The sequence below is a fragment of the Phyllostomus hastatus genome, unplaced genomic scaffold (genome assembly GCF_019186645.2).
Source record: "Phyllostomus hastatus isolate PE091 unplaced genomic scaffold, TTU_PhHast_1.1 phas_contig_551, whole genome shotgun sequence".
Taxonomy (NCBI): Eukaryota; Metazoa; Chordata; class Mammalia; order Chiroptera; family Phyllostomidae; genus Phyllostomus; species Phyllostomus hastatus.
In genome coordinates this window covers 4,419,688-4,432,921 of record NW_025333909.1, presented here as the reverse complement: position 1 = coordinate 4,432,921, position 13,234 = coordinate 4,419,688, and the positions used below count along the sequence as shown (strand labels likewise).

Here is a 13,234-nt window from a genome sequence, read left to right as displayed (position 1 = left end):
TCTCTCTCTCTCTCTTTCTCTCTCCCTTCCCTCTCTGGAAATAAATAAATCTTAAAAAAAAAAAAGAAATGTCTCCTGAACTGTTAGAAATGGAAGAACCCCTGATAATTATATAATCTAACCACCTCATTTTAGGGATGAGAAAATGGAAGCCCAGAGAGCAAGAGCCACTTACCTGAGGCCATATAGCCAGTTAGTGCATAGCTGAGTCTACCTACAACCAGGTCTCCTGATTCCTCTTTTGGCATTCTTTTCATCACACCAAAGGGAGCACGTACAATATCAAATGGGGAAAGCTCATGTTGTTTTAAAAAAGGAGGTATTAAAATACAGTTGAGTCTTGAACAATGGATTTGAACTGGGTAGGGTCCCTTTATGTGTGGATTTTTTTCAACAAACAGTTGGCCCTGTGTTTCCACAGGTTTTGCATCCACAGATTCAACCACAACAATATTTTCAATCCATTGTTGGAAATCCATGAGTGTAGACAGCAAACTGTATGCTTAAGCCCTTTATATAAAGTGGCATGCATTGACAGATTTTGGTATGTGTAGAGGATTCTGGAGCCAATCATCCTCTAATATGAAGGGATGACTGTAGTTAAGTTTTGGGGGAGTCAAAAGTTGTACGAATATTTTCAATTGCATAGGAGTTGCTACCCCCTAACACTGTTCAAACATCAACTGTACTTATTTCATAAGCATATTCGGTTTAACTTATACTTATTCAATAGTATTTATCATGAGCTAGACACTGTTTCAAGCCATTAAAACATTAAAATTTTATTCTCATAACAAGGTTATTATCAGTATCCTTATCTTACAGATGAGGGAAGTGAAACACAGAAAACTTAAATAAATTTGCCCAAGATTATAAAGGTAGTAAATGTTAATTTTGGGATTGCACCCTGAACAGACTGCCTCTACAGCCTGTAGTCTTAATCACTATGCCATGCTATACACCTGAAGCATACTGTACTTCTTATAAAGACTTCTATGCATCAATCTGGCTAATGAGTAAGTTATGATTAAATGATGCTACTTTAGGATGGGGAAGGCATAAAGCAATGTTAGGGGTACTAAACTAATTAGAAAACATTGTTGAAAAGTGTAACAGGAAACATACACATGACACACACCCTGTCTTAGGTCAGAGAGATGGTCTAAACCATTGATACCCAAGGTATAAACCATGGGCCACCAGCATCACCTGAGAGCTTTCTAGAAATTTCAAAATCTTAGGCCTGAGATTCTGCATTGTTATAAGCTTCCAGGTGAAATAGATACTGCTAGTTATTGCACCACATTTTATGGGTAGCAGTTCATAGGGATGCTTATTGACAAGACTCAGAAAAGGAGCAGAGGCTTCTCTACCTAAAAGTATTGAGAAAAACTCCCAAGCGGTTGAAAATGACTAAGATGACTATAGTTAATAACTTGAGGGGTGAAAAGTCATATAATTCAAACTATTAAAAGACCCCTAGAATAGGTCCTTTGAGGAAAAAGTTTTACAGCAATTTATTGCTTGAAATTTTAAGAAACTACTGTATTAGAAAGCATATATACCCAACCCTTCAAGACCCTTTGAAACTTCTTATGAACTTACCCATGTTTCTTGCTGTGCTGCATCAGAAGCCTCCACATAGATCAGGTGAGTTGCAGTAAGGTAAAGAATCCCATTAGATAGTGTCTTACCCGCAAAATGATCCAATAATGTCACATTTTCTACCTGTTATGGGGGTGGGGGGGGAAGAAACTGATTAATTACATGTGTTGAGTTGATGGCTTAAAGTGAGATAATTCAAAGTCAGACAAATGCTGTTAATTTGCCACAGAACTTCTTTGAGGCCTTCTAGTTCCTGCCAAGGTGTCAAACTAATATGATCTATGTTTCTTTTTCCAAAATCAGCCCTGGAGAAACTATAAAAGAAAGGAGGAAACATGGCTTCTAGGAAGGATTAACCTTCTATATGATGTTACCATGATGGGGTAGGTGTGGGTGGAAGATAAGACACAGAGCCTGTTGAGATACTTATCTCATTGGAGAGAAGTTGCAGTTACTGTGTGTGTTTATCAATAGGGACAAATAACATCAGTTTAGATCTTAAGTTAAAGGGCAAGAAAATATAATATATAACTTTATATAAAGCAGGAGAAAGCTTGATCTATCCAATGGAAAGTGGGAAAGGAAAAAACAAACAAAAAAGAGTGCCATAAATGAAAAATATAAAATGAAATGCCAGAAATAAGTCCCAATGTAAGAGTAATTACAACAAATGTACATGAATTAACTTATCAATTAAAAGACAGACTTATAGACTGGACTGAAACAAAAGACTCAGCAATATTTAGTCTAGAAGAGATACATTTAAAATTAAGAGACGTATGCCCTGGCTGGTGTAGCTCAGTGGATTGAGTACTGGCCTGCAAACCAAAGGGTTGCAGGTTGGATTCCCATTCAGGGCACATGCCTGGGTTATGGGCCAGGTCCCCAGTGTGGGGCATGTAAGAGGCAACCACACATTGATGTTTCTCTCCCTCTCTTTCTCCCTCCCTTTCTAAAGATAAATAAATAAAAATTTTTAAAAAATCACTTTAAATGTCAATGGTCTAAATACACCAAAGAAAAAAGATTGTCAGTGTGTGTCAAAAAAAGGACCCAACCTGACATTGTCTATAAGAACCCACTGTATTCCTGTATGTGGTGTAAACTGTGGTCTAGTTTCATTTTTTGCATGTACCTGTTTAATGCCCCCCACAGCATTTATTGAAGAGATTGTTTTTACTCCACTGCATGCGCTTGCATCCTCTGTCAAATATTTACCGTAGAGGTGTGGGTTTATTTCTGGGCTCTCTGTTCTGTTCCACTGATCTATATTCCTGTTCCCATGCCAGTAGTAGGCTGTTCTGATTACACCATATACAAGAATGAATTCAAAATAGATAAAAGACTTAAATGTAAGCTGTGAAACCATAAAAATCCTAGAAGAAAGCAGAAGCAGTAAAATCTCAGACATCTCTTAAAGCAATATTTTTTGCCAATATATTTCCTAGGGCAGGGGAAACAAAGGGAAAAACAAACAAATGGGACTGTATCAAATTAAAAAGCTACTGCACAGCAAAAGAAACCATCAACGAAATGAAAATGGGCAAATATATTCTCCCACTGTATGGGAGAATATATTTGCCAATGATGCATCTGATAAAGGGTTAATATCCAAAATTTATAAAGAACTTAAATAACAACACTAGGAAGACAAATAATCCAATTAAAATATGTGCAAAGGATCTGAATAGACATTTCTCCAAAGAGGACATACAGATGGTCCACAGACATATGAAAATTTGCTCAGCATCACCAGCCATCAGAGAGATGCAAATTAAACCCACAATGAGATACCACTTTACACTGGTCAGAATGGCCATCATAACCAAATCAACAAACAACAAGTGCTGGTGGGGTTGTGGAGAAAAGGGAACCCTAGTACACTGTTGGTGGGAATGCAGATTAGTGAAGTGTCTATGGAAAACAGTATGCAGATGCCCCCAAAATTAAAAAATGGATTTTACTTTTGATCCAGATATCCCACCTCTGGGAATATATCCTAAGAACCCTGAAACACCAACTCAAAAGAACCTACACACCCCCATGTTCATAGCAGTGTTATTTACAATAGGCAAGATTTGGAAGCAACCTAAGTGTCTATCAGTAGATGCATGGATAAAAAAGCTGTAGTACATTTACACAATAGAATACTATGCAGCTATATAAAAAAGAAAATCTTACCCTTTGCAACAGCATGGATGCACCTGGAGATTAGTATGCTAAGTGAAATAAACCAGTCTGTGAAGGAGAAATACCATATGATCTCACTTATTTATGGAATCTAATAAACAAAAACTGAAAAACAAAACAGAAACAGGCTCAGATACATGGAACAGATTGACTGCTGTTCCAGAGGGATGGGGGGAAAGGCAGACTGGATAAAAGAAGGTGAAGGGATTAGCCAAAGAACAGATATGCATAACCAACCCATAGACACAGATAACAGTGTGGTGATGGCTGGGAGGGGGAGAAGGAGAAGGGTGGGGGAGGTGGGCAAAGCAGGGGATAAGGGGACATCTGTAACAGTGTAAATATAAAAATAAAGTAAAAAAATTACTTTAAACTTCAAGACACATATGCATTAAAAGTAAAGGGATGGAGCCCTGGGTGCTCTGGCTCAGTGGATTAAGCACCAGCCTGCAAACTGAAAGGTTGCCAGATCAATTTCCAGTCAGGGCACATACCTGTGTTGTGAGCTAGGTCCTCAGTTGGGGGTGTGAGAGAGGCAACCGGTCAATGTTTCTCTCACACATCGATGTTTCTCTCCCTCTCTTTCTCCCTCCCTTCCCCTCTCTCTGAAAATAAATAAATAAAATCTTCTAAAAAACAGTAAAGGGATGGAGACAGATATGCCATGCTAACACGAAAAGTTGTAGCTGTATTAAGTAAGATTATCAGGGAGAAAGAGAAGTATCACATAAAATTCTCTAAGATGATACAACAAGCTTTAATGAGGTAAAAATGGATAGAAGTGCAAAGAGAAATAAATGAATCCCCTGCTATAGCTGGAGACTTCAACACCCCTCTATTGACAGATCCAGCAGGCAAGAAATCGTTAAGGACATAGTTGAACTGAACAATACCATCAATCAACTGCATCTAATTGATGTCTATGGAATACTTCATCCTATAACAGCCTGAATACATTTTTCTCAAGTTCTCATACGGAACACTCACCAAGACACACCATATTTTGTGCCATATAATACATCTTAACATATTTAAAAGAATAGAAATCATACAAAGTATGCTTTCAGAATACAATAGACAAACTAGAAATCAACTACAGAAAGATAGCTGGGAAATCTCAAAACACATGGAAACGAAACAACATACTTTTTAGTAACACATGGGTCAAAAAAAAAAAAAAGCTTTCAAAAGAAATTTTAGCCCTGGCTGATGTGGCTCAGTTTATTGAGCACCAGCCTGTGAACCAAAGGCTCACTGGTTCGATTCCAAGTCAGGGCACATGCCTGGGTTGCAAGCTGGATCCCTGGTGGGGAGTGCACAAGAGGCAGCCACACAATGTTTCTTTCCCCTTCTCCATTCCTCTCTCTCTAAAAATAAGTGAATAAAATCTTTAAAAAAAAGAAAATTTAAAAATATTGTGAAATAAGTGAAGATAAAATTTTTTGTGAAAACAATGCTTAGAGGGAAATTTACAACATTGAATGCATAAGAAATGTCTAAAAATCAATAATCTAAGCTTATACCTTAGGAAACTAGAAAAGAAGAGCAAATTAAATTCAAATTAAGAAGAAGAAAAGAAATAATAAAAGTTAGGGCATAAATCAATCAAATAAAAAAATAGGAAAACAACAGAGAAAAATTAATGAAACCAAAAGCTAGTTAGTTCGGTGAAAATCAGTAAAAATTGTTATATATCTAGCCAGGTCAATGAACAACACAGAAAAAGAGAGAAAGAAAACACAAATTACTAATATCAGAAATGAAAGAGAAGCCATCACTATCAGACATTAAAATGATAATAAATATTATAAATAATTGTACAACTACAAATTTGATAACCTAGATAAAATGGACCAATACCTCTATAAAAACTCACACAGGACAAATAGATAATCTGAATAGGCTTATATTTATTAAAGAAATTGAATCAATAATTAATAATATTCCAAAAAAGATAGTACCAGGTCCAGATGGGTTCACTGGTGAATTCTACTGAACACTTAAAAAAGAAACTATCCCAATTCTCTACTATCTCCTCTAGAAAACAGAAGCAGAGGGAATACTTCCTAACTCATTCTGTAAGGCCAGGATTACCTTACTAGAGAAACCAGAAAAGATTTCTGCTGCACGACATTGTACCCATAATTATCAGTACTGTATTGTATGCTTTAAAAATTATTAAGAGAATAGGCACTGTGATAAATATTCATAACATAATAATAATAAAAAGGGGGAAAGTACAGACCAATATCTCTCATGAAGACAGAGGCAAAATCATCAATAAAAAATTAGTCTATTAGTTTGCTAGGGCTGCTGTAACAAAGTATCACAAACTAGGTAGCTTAAACAACAGCAATGTATTGCCTTACAGTTCTGGAGAATAAAGTACTAAATCAAGGTGTCATCAGGGTTGGTTCCTTCTGGGGGTGTGAGGGAAGAATCTGTCCCAGGCTCTCTCTTTCACTTGCGGATGGCCATCTTTCTATGTCTCTTCACCCTGTCTTCCCGCTACTGCATGCATGTGTGCAAATTTCACACTAGGGGGCACACGAGAGACAACCACATATTGATGTTTCTCTCCCTCTCTTTCTCCCTCCCTTCCCCTATAATCTTGAAGAAAACTGAGGAAGAAAATAGTCTAACAATAAAATGGCACTACATACACATCTATCAATAATCACCTTAAATATAAATGGCTTAAATGCTCCAACCAAAAGACATAGGGGTAGCTGAATGGATAAGAAAAAAAGACCCATATATATGCTGCCACCAAGAGACCCATTTCAGATCAAAGATACACACAGACTAAAAGCAAGGAGATGGAAAATGATATTTCATGCAAATGGAAAGGGGGAAAAAGCTGGGGTAGCAGTACTTATATCTGACAGAATAGACTTTAAAACCAATGCTACAGTAAGAGACAAAGAAGGGTACTATCTAATGATAAAGGGAACAATCCAACAAGAGGATATAACCCTAGTCAACATTTATACACCCAACATAGGGGCACCTAAATATGTGAAGCAAATCTTGACGGACATAAAGAGAGAAATCGACAGAAACATAGTCACAGCCGGGGATTTTAACACCCCTTTACTTTATTGGATAGATCTTCCAGACAAAAAATCAATAAGGAGACAGCGGCCTTAAACGACACACTAGATCAAATGGATTTAATTGATATCTTCAGATAACATTTCATCCCCAAGCAGCAGAATATACATACTTTTCTCTTTTTTTAAGATTTTATTTATTTATTTTTAGAGAGGGAAGGGGGAGAGGGAGAGAGAAACATCAATGTGCGGTTGCTTGGGGCCATGGCCTGCAACCCAGGCATGTGCCCTGACTGGGAATTGAACCTGCAAGGCTTTGGTTCTCAGCCCTTGCTCAATCCACTGAGCTACGCCAGCCAGGGCAGAATATACATACTTTTCAAGTGCACATGGAACATTTTCTAGGAGAAACCACATGTTATGGCACAAAACAAGTCTCAATAAATTTAGGAAGACTGAAATCATATCAAGCATCTTCTCAGACCACAATGCTATGAAACTAGAAATCAATCACAAGAAGAACACAGAAAAACATACAAAAGACATGGAAGCTAAATAACATGTTATTAAACAATGAATGGGTCAACAAGGAGATCAAGGAAGAAATCAAAAGATACCTTAAAACAAATTAAAATGAGGACACAACAATCCAAAATTTGTGGGACACGGGAAAAGCAATCTCAGAAGGAAATTCATAACATTACAGGCCTATCTCAAAAAATAAGAAAAAGATCAAAAAAACAATCTAACTTCACACTTAAAGGAACTTGAAAGAGAACAAAGCCCAAATTGAGTAGAAGGAAGGAAATAATAAAGATCAGAGCAGAAATAAAAAAAATAGAGTCTAAAAAAAGATACAAAAGATCAATGATTCCAAGAGCTAGTTCTCTGAGAAGATAAACAAGATTGACAAACATTTAACCAGACTCATCAAGAAAAAAAGAGAAAAGACTCAAATAAATACAATCAGAAATGAAAGAGGAGAAATAACAATGGACACCAAAGAAATACAATGGGTTATAAAAAATATTACAAACAATTATATGCAGACAAACTGGATGAAATGGATAAATTCCTAGAAATATGCAATCTTCCAAAATTTAATTGGGAAGAATCAGAGAATCTGAACAGACAGATCACACCTAGTTAAATTGAAGCAGTAATCAAAAAACTCCCAACAAACAAAAGCCCTGGACCAGATGGCTTCCCAGGGGAATTTTACCAAACATTCTGAGAACATTGAACACCTCCCCTTCTCAAACTATTTCATAAAATTCAACAGGAGGGAAGGCTCCCAAACTCATTTTATGAGGCCACCATAATCCTAATTCCAAAACCAGATAAAGACACTACAAGGAAAGAAAATCATAGGCCAATACCCCGATGAACGTAAGACACTAAAATCCTCAACAAAATATTAGCAAACCAAATACAGCAATGCATCAAAAAGATCATACGCCATTATCAAGTGGGATTTATTCTGGGAATACAAGGTTGGTACAACATTTACAAATCAATAAATGTGATTCACCACATAAACAAAATGAAGGATTATAACCACATGATCATATCAACAGATGCATAAAAAGCATTTGATAAAATCCAGCACCGATTTATGATAAAAACTCTCAGCAAAGTGGGATTAGAGGGAACAAACTTAAACATAATAAAGACCAAATATAACAAACCTACTGCCAGTGTCATACTCAACAGGCAGAAACTACAAGCATTCCCCTTAATATTGGGAACAAGACAGGGATGTCTGCTTTCACCTCTCTTATTCAGCATAGTACTGGAAGTCATACCCATAGCAATCAGACAAGAAGAAACAAAAGCATCCATATTCAAAAGGAAGAGTAAACTTGTCTTCATTTGCAGATGACATGATACTGTACACAGAAAATCTCAAAGATTCCACCAAGAAACTATTAGAACTGATAAATGAATTCAGCAAAGTAGCAGGATAAAAAATTAATATCCAGAAATCAGTTGCATTTTTATATGCCAATAACAAACCAACAGAAAGGGAAATTAAGAAAACAATCCCATTCACAATTGCTACAAAAGGAATAAAATGCCTAGGAATAAACCTAACAAGGTTGTAAAAACCCGTACTGGAGTTGGACCCTTACCTGATATAATGTACAAAAATTAACTCAAAATGGACTAAAGGCCTAAAAGTAATTCCAAAAGTTATATAATTCCTGCAATAAATGTCAGGAGAAGAGAGTCAAGACAGTGGATCTGGTAATTATTTCTTAAAAGTGAATGACACAAAAAGCACAGGCAATAAAAGTAAGTGAAACTAAAGCAAAGGTGGAAATTTTTTTAAAGAATTACCAAATATACCAAGCATTCCACTTATGAATATATATCTAAATAATTTAAAGCAGGATCTTAAAAAAGATGTTCACACACCCTTGTTCACTGCATCATTATTCACAATAGCCAAAAGGTGGAAGCAACCCAAATGTCCCTGCACATATGAATGGATAAAAAAAATGTGGTATTTATACACAATGGAATACTTTTCAGCCTTTAAAAAGGACATCCTGCCACATGGATATTATGCTAAGTGAAATAAGTCAGTCACAAGAGGACAAATACTTTATCATTCCACTCATATGAAGTATCTAAAGTGGTCAAAATTATATAAACAGAAAGTAGAAAGATGGTTGCTAAGGGGAGGGGTGCTGGAAGAGGAAATTAGTGTTTAGTAAGTAGAGAGTTTCAGTGTTGTAAGATGAAAATGTTCTAGAGATATGTTGCACAATAATGTGAATATATTTAACACTACTGAACAGTACACTTAAAAATGAATAAGAGGGTAAATCTAATGTTATTTTTAACTGCAATAAAAAACACTCATTTCCAATCCCCTCCCCCCCAAAACTAGCATATTCCTGTACAGGCTAGGAAGGCATGTACTTCCAGCATAGAGTAACCCTTGCTAGAAGGACAGATACAGAAGGCTACACAGTGGCTGGAGAAAAAGGAGGAAGGGAGCAAGAAGTATGCAATTGCAGAAGGGACGGAGGTAAAGTGGAAGGATAAGGCCAGAGCAGGAGTAGAGTGAATAAACGAAAAGCGAGACTCAGGAGGTCCAATGTAAGATAAAGGAAAAAAAAAACTACTAAAACCCAGGAGACATTTTAAGGTCAAACCCCAAATGGAGAAGAAAGTTGCTATGCTCTGAATGTTTGTGTCCCCTCAAAAGTCATATGTTAAAATCCTAATGCCTAATATTACTGTATTTGGAGGTAGGACCTTTGGGAGGAGATTATAACCTAAACAGGATTAGTAGAATTAGTACCCTTAAAAAAGAGGCTCCAGAGAGATTCCTTGTCTCCACAATGTGAGGACAGTGAGTAGCTGACAGTTTGCAACCTTGAAAGGGACTTTACCAGAACCCAGCCATGCTAACCACCCTAATCTTGGACTTCCAGCCTCTAGAACTATAAGAAATACATTTGTTGTTTATCAGCCACCCAGTCTGTGGTATTTTGTTATAGCATCCCAAATGGATTAAGAAAGAGGAGGAGAGAAAAAGAATCCTCAATAATGTTTAGCCACAGAATAAGTAGAAGAGTAGGAGTGGGGGTGGGGCATAGAAATGTATGTGGGAAAAGCTACAAGTAATGCTGCAAGAGAAACACGAGTGCATACAATTTCCTTTCCTGATGGGGCAGTTGCAGGTAGGCCTTTGCTAATCTGAATGCAGAAGATTATATAAACTTGATAAGAATAGTTTGGTAAAAGCACGTGATCTCATTAGCCAATCGACAATTAAAGGAAAGTACGCTTGCTACTGCCAGAGGAACTGTGATTAAGTTAATAGGAGAAATCAGTGCCAGTTGCAATAGAGGCTTACTGTCTCATGGTTAGGAAAAGTCACAATTCAGGAAAAGAATGGGCAAGAGGTTGAGGAGTAGAAATTTAAACTATAACACATCCTTAGCTCTCTCCTAAGAGACACTGTCCCAGGACAGGCAGCCTTGAATGGCAGGAGATGCTCAATGATAAACACTGGCCACTTGGAAGGAGCTCTACTAAGGCCCAGGGCACTGCCTAACAAAAGGCTGCAATGTCCATGTATGAAGAGTGTTGTGTTCGTGTTGGAGGGTAGTACTGGAGGAAGTCTTGGAGTGGGGACTGTTGATACTGAAACTGTTGCTATGTACTTCCTTAGGGCTCCACACTGCAGGGAATATGTGTCCATTTACAGGTGAGACCTTGTAGGAGACCTGCTTTTATCTCACAGAAACCTGGGTCCCATAGAATATGTATGTGTGTGTATGTGTGTAGAGCAGGGGTGGTGTGAGAGAAAGAAAAAGAGGGAGAGATAAGGGTAGAGACATAAGAGGCATAAAGGGAGGAAAGGAAAGGGGAGGTAGGAGAGAAAGGGAGAAAAAGAGGGAAGGAGATGGTGGGGGTGGAGAAAAGGGAAGGAGGGAAGAGAAAGAACATGAGGAAAAAAGGAAAGAGATGATGGAGAAAAGGAGGGAAGAAAGGAGGAAAAGAAGAGGAGAAGGAAGAGGAGTGGAAGAAAGGAAGGAAAGAAGGGAGGGAGAGAGGGGAGATTGACTCCTGCTAGATACTATACAGACTCTAATTCCCAGGCAGGATACCCAACTGCTTTGTTAGTTTTGCACTCTCTGGCTATAGACAGAGCACTGACGTTTACAAAATCTTTGCTCTAGGACAGTGATTTTCAACCTTTTTCATCTCATGGCACACATAAACTAATAACTAAAATTCTGCAGCACATTAAAAACATATTTTTTGCCATTCTGATAAAAATAGGTATAATTTTGATTCATTCACACTGGGCAGCTATTGTTGTGTTAGGCTGTTGTCATTTTGTATTTGACAATTTAAGGGAAAAGAGGTCAGTGCCCCTGACCTAATAGTCTGGTATCGGATGTTTTAAAGACTCTTGGTGGGGGGTAAACTCAGACAACTGTAATTGAACAACAATCAAATAATTAAAAAACAAAACCAAAAAACTTCTTGCAGTGCACCACTGCGCCACGGCACACTGGTTGAAAATTACTGCTCCAGGGATAACTGGGCTGTTTTGTTTTGTTTTTTTCATTTCCCTTCCAGGAAGAGAAGAAAGGAAAAGAAGAGATCAGGTACACTTCAGAGCTCTCAGAATCCATTTACTATCCTGATTTTCCACAGTTATTGGTAATAACTTGGATACACTACAAAAACAAATACAAATGAGACATCTGGCTCCAGGAAAAACAACAGTGTAATGAAATCCATCAGCAGTACACATGTCTAACATAACCGCTATCCCATGTGGCCTCACCTCGGACAGCAGAGAGAGTTCATCATGAAAACAACAGCTGCCCTGCACATATTAAAAAGGCTTTCACCTATTTTCACAACAAGCGTCTCTGATTTAGGTCTCTTCTTTAAAGTAATAACCAAGAAAATATGTGAGGGGGCAGGAGGGAGGAAAGGAAAAGGTAGAGGGTAAATGAAGTCTTCTGTGTATGTACAAAGTCATTTGAAGCAAGTGTTAAAAATGCAACCTAGACTTGCCTTGAATTTATGCCTTCTCATGCTCTATTTTTCAGCACTCCTCCAATCAAAGCAAATTTAAAACTAGGTTCTATGAACCCTAGTTCCACAGGATGTTAACTGGTGCAAACACACACACACACACACACACACACACACACACACACACACACACAGTGTGGTCCGGTTAGGGAAACACTGGGTTAAACAAATATAAGCAGGATTCTTTATTACAGGGTTTCTCAGAGATTTTAATGGTGAAAATTCACTACAGATCTCCACAGTGTTTATGGTATCAACATATTTTACCTTGAAATCCTTTTTATTTTTTTCAAACAACGTATCTTGCGGGACTAGTAATCATCAGGAACAAAGTTTAGGAAATGATAGTATAATCCAACCTGCTCACTTTATTGAAGCAGTACAGTGCAGGCTTTTGCGTCACAGGCTGTCTGCTTCATATTCTGGCTCTCAGCAACCTGCTCAAGCTTTCTGGGTCTTGATTTCTACATATTTAAAATGAAGATAATAATGGCATTGTTGTGTTACCTGAGTATATATAGATATGTAATGCTGACATAAAGCATTTAGAATAGTGCCTGGCACAGTGTAATTGCTCAATAAAGGGTAGATATTGTTTTACTTGTGAGAAAAATGAAACCTAAGGTCACACAGCATGTCAGTATCAGAGCTGGGACTAGAACCCAGGTCTCCTGATTTCCTGTCCAGAATAGATTTCTCAAATAAAGAAAATGTCTTTAGAGCTCATCAAAAAATCTTTCTGTAATTGAACAACAGTAAAAAAAAAATTTAGGAGTAGCCCTGGTTGGCGTAGTTCACTGGATTGAGTGCGG

The 13,234-nt window shown here is 37.4% G+C and overlaps 1 protein-coding gene across 1 annotated transcript in view; it reads right to left on the bottom strand.

Moving 5' to 3' along the window:
- MTMR8 (myotubularin related protein 8) overlaps positions 1–13,234 on the bottom strand; it is a 60,560-nt gene that overhangs the window by 40,866 nt on the left and 6,460 nt on the right. The window contains exon 3 of the mRNA XM_045847380.1: positions 1,606–1,728. Within this exon, the coding sequence (XP_045703336.1) occupies positions 1,606–1,728 (123 nt within the window). The remainder of the gene's footprint in view (positions 1–1,605; positions 1,729–13,234) is intronic.